The sequence below is a fragment of the Anopheles maculipalpis genome, chromosome X (genome assembly GCF_943734695.1).
Source record: "Anopheles maculipalpis chromosome X, idAnoMacuDA_375_x, whole genome shotgun sequence".
NCBI lineage: Eukaryota > Metazoa > Arthropoda > Insecta > Diptera > Culicidae > Anopheles > Anopheles maculipalpis.
In genome coordinates, this window is record NC_064870.1 from 20,491,696 (window position 1) to 20,508,667 (window position 16,972).

Genomic DNA, 16,972 nt, shown 5'->3' on the forward strand with positions numbered 1-16,972 from the left:
GAATGAGAATTTAATTTTTTTATCATCAAGCTTGTGATCACTTTTACCTTTGATAAGGTCACAATCTTTTCAGCAGATAATTCTTTTGTTACTAAATCGAAGAAATTTAAAACACTTGATGCTTCACTCATAATTATCCAATCATGTTCATTAAGAGTGTTTCCAAAATTCAACACAGCTAATGATGAAACGATTGGATCTTTGTTTATAGAGAAACGCTGGAAACTTGGGACGTCTAAAATAAGTTTTTGTTGCACGTGATTTAAAAGCTCTTGAAATTCCCGAAGCTTTACGAATGCTTGGGCACTTTTCTAAAAATATTTTACTATCCGTTTTACTGCAGCTACTGTTAAGTGTATAGAATTGTTTATAGAATGTTGAAATATTAAATTCAGACTGTGAGCAAAACATGAAATATGTTGAATACCAGTTAAACTAACGGCTTTTTTCATGTTTGGTGCGTTATCGGTTACAACACATATTACTTTTTCAGAAATTTGAAATTGTTTCATAATTTTTTCAAGCCATTCCGCAATATTTTCAGATGTATGTTTATGGGGAAATTCTTCACAAGCCAGCATATAGGTTATTAATTTGGACTCACTATTAACAAAATGTACAGTGACTGCGAAGAAACTTTCATTTTGAGGATTAGTCCAACCGTCAGAGGTTAAACATATTCCCTTAGAATTACAAAGTTGAATTTTAACAGTCTCTAATAGTTTTTCATAACGAATATTTAATAAAGTGTTGCTAAGAGTTTTACGTGATGGAAGCGAATAATTTTGACAGAGCTCTTTAAATAAATCTTTCACATCGTCTGCCTCTACCAGGTGAAAAGGCAGAGCATGACTACAAATAACATTTAGAAGTTTTTCGTCTATAACTTTTTTTCTAGCTGAACTTAAAGATTTTGTTACAGCTACGTAATGCTCAATAGATTGTTGGGTTGATATTTGTGATGTAGTGAAAGTGTTCTCCAGGCAGATATTTGTTGTTGAAGGCTTTTTATCGATGATGTGGATGTAGTCGTTATTCTTTTTGAATCCAGTGTAGGGTGTTTGTTTCTCAGATGACGTTTGAAATTAAAAGATGATTTATTCGATACTATTAATTTCTCTTTACACATAACGCAGCGCATTTTATTCGCTTCTTCGGTACTTTCAAAATAGCACCGCCAGTTTTTTTATCTGCCATTGTTTCTGAAAAATCTAAAGTTTTTGTATATTTGAAAGGATGTTTAAATTAAATCAAATCAAATTTCCATTGAAAGATACCTACCATTTGTTGTTTCCTAGTAGAAAGTAGAAGTAGTCTTATATTTTGTGTACGTTCTTGAATATCTCTTAGAAATAGGGTCTTTCACTTCAAAGTCCGCTCTTTGCCTTGCTGTTGATTCCTCACCTAAATGTACACGCGAACAAGCATGATTTAATTTGGTTTTTAAAAACTTAGCCAAATAATCCGAGGTTACAACTAAACTCACGTTACTTCCCACGGTTTTAAATAAATCTAACATATTATTAAAACTACGTAACTCTACTTTCCTTTCGTCCTTTGTGCGACTAAGCCCTGTCCAGCTGCATTTAGCAAAAAGGGTCTTGGTAAAAATTAAATCTATCAACACGTGTAATCGTCTTTTTACATTCGATTCTGTAACTTGCGCATGCAACCAACGCACTACATTTTGCCTATAAGTACTGTCTGTTTAGAATTAGTTCATCAAAAATCTTCATCTCTTCCTCGGTTTTCAAAGACTCTAAGGTAAATTCTGTTCTTGGAAGAAGTCCTTCTCTTGGACAGCTAGCTGCCAATACTTCATTCAATGCTTGGGTTTGTCGAGCCGAGTTTTTCAACAGTACATCCATTTTACCGTTAAGCTGCGTTTTCAAAAATTCGACTTCTTGCTCCAATGACTTGATTTGCTGAACGTAAAGATTTGTCATGGCCATAGTCAATCCTTCATCGTTTGTTTCATCTAATAAAGAATTGCTTAATTTTCTCTTTTTGGCATCTGAAAATCAAAATAAGCATAAACAAATTTCCAAAAAAATGCAAGACACAAATACTTACTATTTGATGAAAGAAGCTGTGTTTCGTTGACGGTAGTACTTGCTGTTGTTGTTGTGGATGTTGAAATAGCATTTGAATCTGCAAGTAATAGTTCAACAAGTAAAGATAACAATGAAGTTGAAATGCTTGTTATGCATGATCATTTCATACGTGCCTTGACGTAACTCTTCCAAACGTTGTCTACATGACCGACATTGAAACGCTGTCGATGATGTCGAAGCTTGCTGATAAGTTTCTGTAAATTCATTAACATGTTTCAGTACTAACAAAGTAGTTAATACAATTTTTCCCACGTTAACATACCTTTTGCAATTGGAACAGTATTTTCCTTTCCAGTGTCAGTAGCTAACGCACAAAATTACAATATATTTATAAAAAGCTGTTATATTATAATATATATATATATATATATATATATATATATATATATATATATGTATATATATATATATATATATATATATATATATATATATATATATATATATATATATATATATATATATATATATATATATATATATATATATATATATATATATATATATATATATATATATATTTAATTAATATATATATATATATATATTTATAAAAAGTATTAGGATCGAAAGGTACCTAGAGAGGATATCTAGAGGTGAGCAGGAGAAGTGAGAATTGAACTGTGATTCTTAGTGTATAATGCATATTTACCATATGATTTGCTGCGATGGTGATGCGATGGTCCTTTTTAGTCGTGATAATCTAGTGTGGATCGGAGTAGGTTTTGTTTTACATGCGCTATATAGGATCGCAAGTTAAAGAAAATGTGTTTTTTGTGTACATTCTTGTATTTGTATTTGGTAAATGCAAAACTAGCAAACTATAATGAATATCATTGTTGAGTTTCAATGATCCATGGTTTTGTTAAGAATCGTCGTGGTGGACCGTGATGTAATGCATCGCCTTTATTCATTATCATCTTTTACTACTTAAGCAAAATGCCGCTGGACAAAGAAACAGATAGGATGCCGTTTTCATCTGAGTACAACCAATTTGTCAAAGTATTAGGATCGAAAGGTAGCATTCAAATTGTATTTTGTAAACCATACAAAACAAATTACAATTTGAATGCTACCTTTCGATCCTAATACTTTTTATAAATATATAATATATATTATAATATAACAGCTTTTTATAAATATATTGTAATTTTGTGCGTTAGCTACTGACACTGGAAAGGAAAATACTGTTCCAATTGCAAAAGGTATGTTAACGTGGGAAAAATTGTATTAACTACTTTGTTAGTACTGAAACATGTTAATGAATTTACAGAAACAATTCATTATCAGCAAGCTTCGACATCATCGACAGCGTTTCAATTTCGGTCATGTAGACAACGTTTGGAAGAGTTACGCCAAGGCACGTATGAAATGATCATGCATAACAAGCATTTCAACTTCATTGTTATCTTTACTTGTTGAACTATTACTTGCAGATTCAAATGCTATTTCAACATCCACAACAACAACAGCAAGTACTACCGTCAACGAAACACAGCTTCTTTCATCAAATAGTAAGTATTTGTGTCTTGCATTTTTTTGGAAATTTGTTTATGCTTATTTTGATTTTCAGATGCCAAAAAGAGAAAATTAAGCAATTCTTTATTAGATGAAACAAACGATGAAGGATTGACTATGGCCATGACAAATCTTTACGTTCAGCAAATCAAGTCATTGGAGCAAGAAGTCGAATTTTTGAAAACGCAGCTTAACGGTAAAATGGATATACTGTTGAAAAACTCGGCTCGACAAACCCAAGCATTGAATGAAGTATTGGCAGCTAGCTGTCCAAGAGAAGGACTTCTTCCAAGAACAGAATTTACCTTAGAGTCTTTGAAAACCGAGGAAGAGATGAAGATTTTTGATGAACTAATTCTAAACAGACAGTACTTATAGGCAAAATGTAGTGCGTTGGTTGCATGCGCAAGTTACAGAATCGAATGTAAAAAGACGATTACACGTGTTGATAGATTTAATTTTTACCAAGACCCTTTTTGCTAAATGCAGCTGGACAGGGCTTAGTCGCACAAAGGACGAAAGGAAAGTAGAGTTACGTAGTTTTAATAATATGTTAGATTTATTTAAAACCGTGGGAAGTAACGTGAGTTTAGTTGTAACCTCGGATTATTTGGCTAAGTTTTTAAAAACCAAATTAAATCATGCTTGTTCGCGTGTACATTTAGGTGAGGAATCAACAGCAAGGCAAAGAGCGGACTTTGAAGTGAAAGACCCTATTTCTAAGAGATATTCAAGAACGTACACAAAATATAAGACTACTTCTACTTTCTACTAGGAAACAACAAATGGTAGGTATCTTTCAATGGAAATTTGATTTGATTTAATTTAAACATCCTGTGGAGGTTAGTGTAACGTTTAGATTTCGGATTCGGAAGTAATACGTACGTCTGGTTGGTTCGATGGTCAAGAAGCAAGAGACTGGTTTTATTCCTAATATTATAATTGCACAAATTGGCTAATTACGAAGAGCCGACGATGGGTCTGGTTTATGCTTGCGGGTCGAGTGCAATCTTCTGTTTCTTGCATGCAATATGCATGAGCATGAACCGCTACATCACATCCCCCTTTCTTTAATTTTTTCGTGGTTGAAAAATATTTCTGCCATAACGGGTTTTGTACGAAGGCTGTCTAGGGGTTATTACTTTTTGGTCGGGACGCAGGGCGTTACTTGAGTCTTTAGGAGGATCGCTAGGTTCACTTAAGAATGCTGGTTTCAGACGATCTATCGAGATCGCCGTTTTCCTACCCTTAACTTCTACTGTGTAAGTCTTTTTTCCTCTTTTACACACTTTGTATGGACCGTCATAAGGGGGCGTGAGGGACGGTCTGACGTTATCTACGCGTACAAAAACGTGATTACAGAACTGCAGGTTAGCATTTACAAAGGCCTTTCTGTTAGTGTTATGGTTGGACGTTTGGGTAGGTTTCACTCTCTTCATGATTGTTCTCAGATTCGTAACAAATTCAGGTGTTATATTAGGGACTGTACCGCTATTTTAGAAGTATTCTTCAGGCAAACGCAAGTTGGTACCGTATGTCTGCTCGGCTACCGTTGCTCCGAGGTCGTCCTTAATCGTGAAGCGCATTCCTAACAGCACTAACGGAAGTGCTTCTGTCCATCTGGTTCGATCATGGGAAACGAGGGCGGCTTTCAATTGCCGATGAAGACGTTCTATCTGACTGTTTGCCTGTGGATGGTAAGGAGATGTTTTTAAATGGTCGATACCCAGTGTTTCGGACAGCTTTTTGAATAGTTCGCTTTCAAACTGTCTGCCGCGGTCGGTGGTGATTTTGGCTGGCACTCCAAATCTCGCAATCCAGTGTGCGAAGGGGACTACCTCCGGCCATCTGGTGAATTTGTCGATCATTGTAAGGCAATAAAAATTGCCTTCCGAAGGAGGTAGAGGTCCAATCAGGTTCATGTGTACGTGGTGGAAACGTTCTTGTGGCACGATGATTTGCTCCGGTTTGGTGATGTTGTGCCTTGTTACTTTGTTTCTTTGGCACTGAATACAGGTAGTGACAAAATTCTTGCAATCTTTCCGCATGGATGGCCAAACATATCGCTTAGTGATCAAATGTGTTGTACCTCTGACGCCGGGGTGCGAAATGTTATGCATTTTGCTGATGATTTGCTTGCGAAGTGTTTTCGGGACTAAAGGACGAATTTCAGGGGTTGACACATCACAGTACAATTTGCCTTTTCTCGATGGAAGTTCGAAAGATTTCACGCGGATCGTACTGCCTGTGGGAGGGTTTTGAATAAACTCGGTGATATCAGCATCCGTTCGTTGCAGCTCAGCCATTTGGTCATAGTCGATAGGTTCGCAAATTATTGCTTCAATCCGGCTTAACATGTCTGCAACGTTGTTACCTTCCCCTGGAATATGACGAATATCTGTCGTGTATTCGCTTATGAAACATAATCGACGCTGTTGTGTAGGGTTAGCACGTTCGGGTCGTTGGAGGAAAGCTGTCACGAGTGGCTTATGATCGGTGTAAATGCAAAAAACACGTGCTTCGATAAGGTCCTTAAAATATCGCACTGACTCGTACATTGCATATAGCTCGCGATCGTATGTGCTAGCCTTCTGCATAGTTGGTGTCAGCTTTTTTGAAAAAAAAAAAGGCTAGGGGTTCAAGGCCATTGTTGGTTACCTGGTGTAGTGCCCCTCCAACTGCCACATTCGACGCGTCTACGTGTAAACAAAGATTTGCTTGGGGTGATGGGTGTGCAAGGAGTGTCGCATTCGCCAAATCTTCCTTGCATTTCACAAAGGCTGCTTTAGTGTCGTCATCCCATTTGAGCGGTGTGTGGTCATTCTTAACGTTACCACGAATCATTTGTTGCAGGAGTTGTTGGTTACTAGCTGCGTGTGGAATAAAACGTCGATAGAAATTTATCGCTCCAATGAACGTTTTTAACTGCTTTGCAACTGTTGGAAACTTTATAAGGTTCTCAACGCCCTGTCAGTTAGGAGACAAGAAGAAGAATAGAAGAAATAAGAAGGATCAGAAAAGGGCAGGACGAGCCTGCCCCGGGATCAGTTAGGGAACGATCGATCATTCGATAACGTATCACGAGCGGATAAAGTTAGGAAAATTAATATTAGCGCGCGCGAACAGCGGACTAATTTTTTGGCTCTTTCTTTCTTTCTCTCTATTGTATCCAAAGAGCTTGGCAATAAAGAAAGCTCAGTACACTGAAGAGGCAAAAGAAGCCGCTCGTTTTCTAACATTCCAAAAAATTATCCGACTTCGATAATAGGAACGTGAACGAAAGTAGTGACGCTAATTTCACTTGCACTGGTGACACTTGTTTCGCGGAGCGGAAAGTACAGTAAGCTAGGCGCGCGAGTGAGAAAAAGTGTGAAGTGAAATGGAGCAGAGTAAACCGAGTCGTATACCGCGAGCAGAGGATACTTTAGTGGCGAGTCCGGAGATGGAACGCGAGGACAGCGGAAACGTTTCCGGCGGGCCAAGCCGATTATCTTCAACTCCGGGAGCACGGCGAGTTATATCGTCGGGAGGAAACACCCTGAGGAGCGTAACCATCCCTGCACTAAGCACGGCAGCATCGTCCGAACAAACACAGGTGAGCCACGAAGAGGCCCGCGAAACGCGGAGAACGCGTTTGCAAGAGCTTGAGCGCGAGATGCAGACGCTGATGGACGCCGAAAACGACGATGGCGCATCGTCCATCGCTCAGCGTCCTAGTTGCAGCACTGGGGGGACGCGTTATCCCGAATTCGCGGAGTGGGTGCGCGGTTTCGATGAGTCCGTGCGCGCAGCTGACCTGCATGGAGATGGCTTCTCGCGAGGTCACGTCCCCGGGGCTAAAGGTCATGACCTCGGGCATTACGGCGCGACACCATCAGCACACGCGACACTACCGAGAAACATAACAAACCAGGGTAGCGTCGCGACACACACACCAACACACTGTGCGACACATGTCGGCTACGCAGCACACACGGGATACGCGACGCACCAGAGATACGCGACACAACCAGGATGCGCGACACTACCGGCCTACACAGCACATACACACACACTACCGCCGTACACCACATATTCACAAACACTGCCGCCACACACTGCATCAACACAACCCGCATTTACACAGTCACATTTTGGTGCCACAATGCTAAGCCAGAGCCAGATAGCAGCTCGCCAACCGGTGCCCCGCGACTTACCGATGTTTTCAGGAGACGTGGAAGCCTGGCCGCTTTTTATAGCGACGTATAACCGCACCAACGCCTCCTGCGGTTACACGGATGATGAAAACATCGGCCGCCTGCAGCATGCGCTGAGAGGAGCAGCACTCGAAGCTGTGGGACACCTTTTGTCCTTTCCGGGTGGTTTGAAGGAGGCTATGGCAACACTGCACGCGCGTTTCGGAAGACCCGATTTGATCGTCGAATCGATGATCGAGAAGATGAGGAGGATGGCACCCCCGAAGGTTGACAGGTTGACAACGGTGGTGGATTTCGGATTCGCAGTGAAGCGTTTGGTGGGAGCGATGACGGCGTCCGGGCTACGAGGCTACATGTACGACGTAGCCTTCCCAAAAGAGTTGGTTAGGAAGTTACCACCCGTCATATGCATTGACTGGGCGCGTGCTAGGAGACACTTACCGGAGGTGACGCTGGTGGAGTTTGGTCGATGGATCGGAGATCTTGCGGAGGATCTCTGCGGCGTTATTGATATAAACCCCGTGACGAGCAGCAGCGACCAGAATCGCCGACAGCCGGAACCTCAAGCTCAGCCATCCCGTGGTCAACCTCAGCGATTCAAGCCCCATCGATTCCCGTCAGTGCAGTCCGATCGACGGCAACCTGTTGGTACTGGGCATGTTCACCCAGCGTACTGCAACACCACGGTTCTGCTGAGAGAGGACCCAGGCGAGAAGGACCCAACTTCGTCAATCGACGCGCCAGCCCTGCTGTCCCGTTGTCTTCTGTGCGGCGCGGACTGTTCGTCTCTCGCGCAGTGTAAGCGGTTTCGAGGAACAACGGTTACCGCCAGGAGGGCCTTCATAAATGAGCGCAGGATATGCCGCAAATGTCTTGGGTACCACGGAGGTCGATGCAGTGCGAAGACGCCGTGTGGCGTAAACGGATGCACCATGCAGCACCACGAGTTGCTCCACCTGGATGATCGGACAACTGCTAGCCCCGACCAGCGCGATCCTCGAGCCGACTCAGGTAAGGGAGTAGATCTTAGCATTGCTAAAGTTCACACCCATTCAGGACTGAAGGATAGCACGCTCCTGAAATACGTGCCCGTGACACTGCATGGACCCAACGGACGTGTAGACACATTCGCCTTCTTGGATGACGGGTCTACATCCACCTTCATGGAAGACGGACTCCTGCAGGAACTAGGCATCGCCGGAACACCGCACCCGCTGTGTCTACAATGGACGGGAGACGTAACCAGAGAAGAAAAGGATTCCGTTAGATTGACAGTTCGCATATCGGGCCGAAACGAGTCGCAAACGCTGTACGAATTGACTGAGGTCCATACCGTCAAAGAGCTTGCCCTTCCAACGCAGTCCGTCAACATGACTCAACTGGCTGGCTGCTATGCGCATTTGCGAGGTCTTCCCGTTAGGTCGTACGCCGGTGCCTTGCCACGTGTCCTCATAGGCATCGACAACTGCAACATCACCCGAGCGTTGAAGAGTGTGGATGGGAAGTTTGACGAGCCAGTCGCTTCGAAAACCCGCCTGGGATGGGTTGTCTACGGTCCTTGCTCGGTTGCGAGTGCCGCACCAGGATCCACGTGGAACTCATTCCATGTGTGTTCGTGTAACGCTGCGCCGGACGATATTCTTACCGCCGCAGTGAAACGATATTTCGATCTGGAATCGATCGGCATTGATAAGTCCGTAAAGCCGTTGCGATCTAAGGACGACGAAAGGGCACTCGCTATACTGGAGCGCGAGACCACCTTCGACGGACAGCGCTACGAGACCGGACTCCTATGGCGGTACGACAGCGTTGAACTACCTTGCAACAAAACCTCAGCGCTGCAGCGGTATGTATGCCTAAAACGAAAAATGTCAAAGGATCCAATTTTAGCTGGTGCTGTGAATTCCAAAATGAAAGAGTATAAAGCGAAAGGATACATACGGCGGTTAAGCAGCGCGGAAACGGCGGAGAGGCACAAAAATGACTGGTATCTACCCATCTTCCCGGTGACGAACCCGAATAAACCCGGCAAGATTCGCATGGTGTTCGATGCGGCAGCCAAAGTAAGCGGCGTTTCCCTGAACTCTTTTCTCCTTACTGGACCGGATATGCTGGCTGGATTACTTACAATACTACTGAAATTCAGAGAGTTTCGCTTTGCGGTGGTTGGAGACATCCGCGAGATGTTCCATCGTGTGGGCATTAAGAAAAAAGATCAACGCAGCGAAATGATCTTCTGGGACGGCGACGATCCTCACGGGGATCCTGCTGTCTATGCAGTCACCGTAATGACGTTTGGGGCAGCTTGTTCGCCTGCAAGCGCACAGTACGTGAAGAACCGGAATGCGGAACGTTTCCGGAAGGAGTTTCCACGAGCGGTGGAATGTATACAAGAAGAACACTACGTGGACGATATGCTCGCCAGCATGGAAACCGAGGAGGAAGCCGCGGAACTGGCTAGCACCGTTCGTTTTATCCACGCGCAGGGTGGATTCGAGATCCGGAATTGGGCCTCGAACTCGCAAGCGGTAATCAACTCTCTACAAGAAGAACCGACGAAAGGAAAGGACATTCAGATGGGAAACGAACCCACAGCGGAAAAGGTACTGGGGATGTGGTGGAATACCTCAACCGACGTATTTACGTTCCGCCTTTCCCCAAAGTACGATGAGGATCTGCTAGCTGGTGAAAGACCCGCTACGAAACGGGAGATTCTAAGAACGCAGATGAGTCTCTACGACCCGATGGGATTCCTAGGGCACTTTATAATGTACCTTAAGGTCTTACTCCAAGAGGTCTGGCGTGGTGGATACAGCTAGGACCACGTATTGGGTGGCGAAATAGCGCAAAAATGGGCTGCATGGTTGCGAGTACTCCCTGCGGTTAAGGAAGTGACAGTGCCGAGATGTTACCGGCATCTTTGCTCGACGAGCGCGAAAAGGGAATTGCACATATTCTGCGACGCTAGCGAAAACGGGATGGCTGCGGTGGCATACCTTCGCTTTGAAGAGGGCGAGAGTGTAGAATGCGCCCTGGTAGGTTCGAGAACGCGTGTAGCTCCACTGAAGTTCTTATCTATTCCCAGGCTGGAACTGCAAGCAGTAGTCTTAGGAGCGCGTTTAGCGGACACCATTCGTCGTAGCCACCGGCTGGGAGTACGTCGCACCGTATTTTGGACCGATTCGCGCAACGTGTTGAGCTGGTTACACTCGGACCACAGGCGGTATAATCAGTTCGTAGCGTTTCGGGTTGGTGAGCTGCTTGAAATCACGGATGCGGAACAATGGCGCTGGATACCCACGAAAATGAACGTAGCTGACGATGGAACCAAATGGACAAAAACACCGGACCTTTCGGCGCAAGGGCGCTGGTTTCGCGGACCATCGTTCCTGTGGGAATCGGAGGATGCGTGGCCTGCTCGCATCGCAATGGAACGAGACACCACGGAAGAACTTCGAAGGACTGTTCACCATCATCAGGCCGTAGAACCGCTTATTCTCCTCGAGCGGTTCTCGAAATGGAATAGGGCGCTACGGACCGTAGCGTACGTGATTCGCTTCGTGGCGAACAGCCGTCGCCGCATCAAGAAGGAAGGTACGGTGATTGGGCCGCTGTCAAAAGAGGAACTGGCGGAAGCGGAACACGTGTTAATCCGGACTATACAGCGCAGAGCTTATGGCCGGGAAATCGCTAGTCTGCAAAAACGATCGACGCAGAGACACCCGTGGCGAAAAGGGATCGATAAAAACAGCAGCATCTACAAACTCTCACCTGTCCTGGACAACCAAGGGATACTGAGAGTGGGGGGACGGTTGACAGCGTGCTCGGGCATCAACGAATCCTCCCGGAACCCGATCATTCTTCCCAGACAAGATTATGGGACCGACCTGATAATTCGGGAGTATCACGAGCGATACAAGCACGCAAATCACTATACGGTCTTGAGCGAACTGAGGACGCGGTACCACATCTCGAAGCTACTGGGAGAGTATCGACGTGTGAGGAAAAGCTGTCAGAGATGCAGGGTGCACAACGCGATGCCAGAACCACCGCTAATGGGTAACCTACCGCAACAGCGTGTCGCATTTGCTCAGCGTGCCTTCTCGTTCACAGGTATAGATTATTTCGGCCCGTTCTTAGTGTCCGTCGGCCGCAGAGTCGAGAAACGGTGGGGAGTTTTACTTACCTGCCTCACGTCGAGAGCCATCCATCTCGAGATAGCGGCATCCCTCACCACAGCGTCATGCATACTGGCGATTCGACGTTTCATCGCACGACGCGGTATGCCACTGGAGATATTCAGCGATCGCGGTACAAACTTCGTCGGGGCCTCGCGAGAACTGAAGGAAGCGTTGGAGGAGGTTGACCACGACGCGTTGATGACGGAATTTTGTGGCCCGCGAATGAAATGGACGTTCAATCCACCTGGCGCGCCTCACTTCGGCGGCTGCTGGGAGCGCATGGTGCGCTCCGTGAAGAAGGTTTTGAACCAATGTGTATTCCCCAAACGCCCTACGGATGAAGTACTCCTTTCAACCTTCACGGAAATCGAGCTGATCGTTAATTCGAGACCACTCACCTACGTGCCATTGGAAGATGAAACGGCCGAGCCTTTAACGCCGAACCACCTGCTCCTCGGAAGCTCTGATGGGAGCAAACCGCCAGCCGTTTACTGCGACAGTCCCGCAGCCTTGAGATCATCGTGGAGAGCAGCACAACAGGCAGCGGACTTATTCTGGAAGAAATGGGTTTCCGAATACTTACCTACTCTTACTCGTCGGACCAAGTGGTTCGAACCGGTACGGCCAATCGAGATAGGGAATTTGGTCGTGATAGCGGATAACAATCTGCCTAGGAATTGTTGGCCAAGAGGACGTATTGTATCGGTTGTCCCTGGCAAGGATGGACAGGTCAGACAGGCGACAATTGAAACCACCAGCGGAACGTACGTAAGACCTGCACACAAAATAGCAGTCTTGGACGTTACAGCCTAGTAGAAAACCGCGTGGTTCCAACGGAGCAAGGAAAACAAACAAACACGCGAAACACTAACACACATACGTACACGACACGTAAATGACAGGACTACACACGCGATAACTGACAGGGTAAAGGAAGTGAAGCCACGGTTGATAGCTTAGATAAGAGAAAGGAGAGGTTGCGTCATCACATAAGGCGGGTTAAGCGTTTCAAGCGTTTACGGGCTCTAGTTGATTAGATGATACGCAGATAAGGTTGGGTCACTACGGCGGGTTAAACGTTTAAAGTGTTTACGGGCTGTAGACGATTAAATTATTCAACCGTGGCACACTTGGGGGGACGATGTTGGAAACTTTATAAGGTTCTCAACGCCCTGTCAGTTAGGAGACAAGAAGAAGAATAGAAGAAATAAGAAGGATCAGAAAAGGGCAGGACGAGCCTGCCCCGGGATCAGTTAGGGAACGATCGATCATTCGATAACGTATCACGAGCGGATAAAGTTAGGAAAATTAATATTAGCGCGCGCGAACAGCGGACTAATTTTTTGGCTCTTTCTTTCTTTCTCTCTATTGTATCCAAAGAGCTTGGCAATAAAGAAAGCTCAGTACACTGAAGAGGCAAAAGAAGCCGCTCGTTTTCTAACAGCAACCTTTGGGCGTGGAAAATCGAGGATCGCTTGGATTTTCGCTGGATTCGGTTTGATACCCTCGGGTGTGATCGCGTGACCGAGGAAAATGACTGAAGATTTCCCTATTTGGCACTTGTCCACGTTGATTGCCAAACAGTTTTCTCTCAATCGTTGAAAAACCGTTCGAAGATGTATCTTGTGTTCTTCTTCATTCGACGAGGCGATACATAAATCATCGATATACGGGAACACAAACGGAAGATCTCGAAAAATAGAATGAAGGTGTCGTTGTAGTGTTTGGCCGGCATTTCTTAATCCGAACGTCATATAACGAAACTCGAACAAACCGAATGGGGTGGTAATCGCTGTCTTCGGTATATCCTGTTCCGCAACAGGAATTTGGTGATAAGCTCGTTGCAGATCTATGCAGGAAAATATGCTTGTGCCGTGTAGTATATTGCCGACGTCTTGAATATGTGGTATCGGGTATCTATCCGGTTCGGTTATTGCGTTCAGGTTCCTGTAATCTCCACATGGTCTCCACTTCCCATTTGATTTTTTAACCATGTGTAACGGACTGGCCCATGAGCTTTTAGAAGGTTGACATATACCTTCTTTCATCATAAATTTAAATTCTGTCTGGGCTTCTTGCAGCTTGTCTATTGGTAATCTACGAGATTGGCAAAAAATGGGTGGACCTTTCGTTAAGATTTGATGAGTTACGTTCGATTTTGTCGATCGGTTCTTCAGATTGAGTACCGTAATATCATTGAATTCTCTTAGTATTTGTGTGAACGTATCTGAAGTACTGCATGCGGCTACGGAGAGCGTTGCTGTGTTTGTTGTGTTCTTAATCAGTTTGTCGCGTTTGATATCAACCAGCAGGTCAAAATGTTTTAGGAAGTCTGCTCCTATTATGTGCGAATCAACATCTGCGATCGTGAAAGGCCAGGTGAACTGTTGCTTTAATCCAATATCGAGGGTGATATTTTTAGTGCCATAAGTGGTAATCTGGCTACCATTTGCGGCAAAAAGTTTCCTTGTCGGCGTGGGGTTCATCCTTTCTTTGTAGGATGGTGGAACAACAGAAATCTCTGCACCCGTGTCGATAAGGAATCTGTTGTGAGTTCTGTGATCATTAACGTAAATGCGATCGATATTTTCGTTCTGCTCAGGGGACATATGGTTCAGCGTGATGCTGGTATTTTTCTCATGGTGAGTAGTGCTTGAGTTCGGTAAGCTGATGCTATGTGTAGTGCGTGATTCGTGGTTCAATATGCGTGGCGTTCGATTATAGCTGGTGCTTGTATTATCGTATGAATTGGTGAGAGTGTCGGGATAATGGGTGTCTCGGAGAGAGAAACGCACTATTTTTTTCGAGAGTAACCCGGCAGACGCTCTTCGAAAAAAATGCACTTAGTGGAAGTATCGTTCGGATGTTCTTTCTCGCACTTTTCGGCCTTGTTTCCATGACGATAGTGAAACCAACAGAGCCATCGGCGCGGTGCTCTCGATGGTATGCGTGATCGTGATGAACTCGGAGTTCGTTGGTCCCATGACGGCCTCGACCCTGACGCGTGTCGCTGCCTAGATCGGGATGGTGTATGTGTGTCTCGGTCTGAGAAAGAGCAGCATCGATCAGCTGATAAAACTTAATCTAAGCGTCGGGAGAGAGCTTCGATGCGAGCCTCTAATGTGCACATATGGTTGCACATGCACTTGCAATCGTATCGCTTGTACTGGATGTTGCACTGCTCGGAGCTTCAAGGATTTTGTCTGCTACCTTTGCTTGATCGTCTAATGAAACAGACGGCATGGCGGCGATGATTGAACGTGCGGTGGTTGGCAAAGCCCGAAACCAAATATTAGAAAGGACATTATCGGAACATCCTTCTCCGCCAAGACGGCGCATCTCAGAAAGAAGCATACTTGGTTTCCGATCGCCTAATGAGACGCCGGAAAGTAGACTAGTTAAGCGTTGGTTTTCTGTGGGCCGAAAATAATCCAAGACGGCATTTTTCATGGTGTCGTACCTATTGGACGTTTCCGATTTATTGCATTTCGCGATGGCGGAATGAAAAAACTTCGCGCGGGTGCCAAGTGCAACGATTACTGCGTTGAATTTGTGTCGATCTATCTTGAAGCCATTTACGTAAAAAGCTGCTTCCAAACAGACGAACCACGTCTCGACGTCTTCGGAATCGAAATCCGGAATGTTGATTTTTGAATGCGTTACAGCGATCTGACTTTCCTCCTATTTCGGCTTCGTTACCGTTGGTTCAATCATTGTAGCAAAAAATAGGCCGTGAAAGTTGAGAATACGTTATATTACGCGTAAACGGAGTTATTATTCTCGTGGATCACTTAAAAAACGCGACGGTTCTGTGAAACGTAAAAAAGTGTCCTTTGCGATCGCGGTCGATCACTACGCGGTTTTTTTGGTTTTCTCGCACGAAATTCACTTGTTCGGATAAAATGCTCGTTCAATCGGACGATCGGGGTCACCAGTTTGTGGAGGTTAGTGTGACGTTTAGATTTCGGATTCGGAAGTAATACGTACGTCTTGTTGGTTCGATGGTCAAGAAGCAAGAGACTGTTTTTATTCCTAATATTATAATTGCACAAATTGGCTAATTACGAAGAGCCGACGATGGGTCTGGTTTATGCTTGCGGGTCGAGTGCAATCTTCTGTTTCTTGCATGCAATATGCATGAGCATGAACCGCTACAATCCTTTCAAATATACAAAAACTTTAGATTTTTCAGAAACAATGGCAGATAAAAAAACTGGCGATGTATGGTGCTATTTTGAAAGTACCGAAGAAGCGAATAAAATGCGCTGCGTTATGTGTAAAGAGAAATTAACAATATCGAATAAATCATCTTTTAATTTCAAACGTCATCTGAGAAACAAACACCCTACACTGGATTCAAAAAGAATAACGACTACATCCACATCATCGATAAAAAGCCTTCAACAACAAATATCTGCCTGGAGAACACTTCCACTACATCACAAATATCAACCCAACAATCTATTGAGCATCACGTAGCTGTAACAAAATCTTTAAGTTCAGCTAGAAAAAAAGTTATAGACGAAAAACTTCTAAATGTTATTTGTAGTCATGCTCTGCCTTTTCACCTGGTAGAGGCAGACGATGTGAAAGATTTATTTAAAGAGCTCTGTCAAAATTATTCGCTTCCATCACGTAAAACTCTTAGCAACACTTTATTAAATATTCGTTATGAAAAACTATTATTTATTTATTTATTTATTTATAATTAATTATGACGGTCCAGTGCCGTATTGTTCACACCGCTTGTGTTGAAAAAAAAAATACAATTATATTGATAAGGCATTTCCTCCTTATTCTTTGCCTTATCCCGGGCATACTCGGTTGTGGATGGTTGTGGTGATGGTGATGATGATGATGATGATGATGATGATGATGTAGTGGTGGATGTTGTGAATTTTGATGGTCCGGGACTATCGCTGTGACTATTGTGATGATGGTGGTTGGTTTCATCCGAATTCCG

At 44.2% G+C, this 16,972-nt stretch overlaps 3 protein-coding genes and 1 pseudogene across 3 annotated transcripts in view; 2 read left to right on the forward strand and 2 right to left on the reverse strand.

Moving 5' to 3' along the window:
* The window catches only part of LOC126559692 (surfeit locus protein 4 homolog), a 464,744-nt gene that overhangs the window by 409,237 nt on the left and 38,535 nt on the right, over positions 1-16,972 (reverse strand). The window lies entirely within an intron of this gene.
* LOC126564689 (uncharacterized) lies at positions 7,777-10,647 on the forward strand. The gene has a single exon (XM_050221782.1). The coding sequence runs from the start codon at positions 7,777-7,779 to the stop codon at positions 10,645-10,647; it is 2,871 nt and encodes a 956-aa protein (XP_050077739.1).
* LOC126564700 (uncharacterized) lies at positions 11,134-12,822 on the forward strand. Its single transcript, XM_050221794.1, has one exon. The coding sequence runs from the start codon at positions 11,134-11,136 to the stop codon at positions 12,820-12,822; it is 1,689 nt and encodes a 562-aa protein (XP_050077751.1).
* On the reverse strand, positions 13,026-14,993 carry LOC126564709 (uncharacterized; annotated as a pseudogene).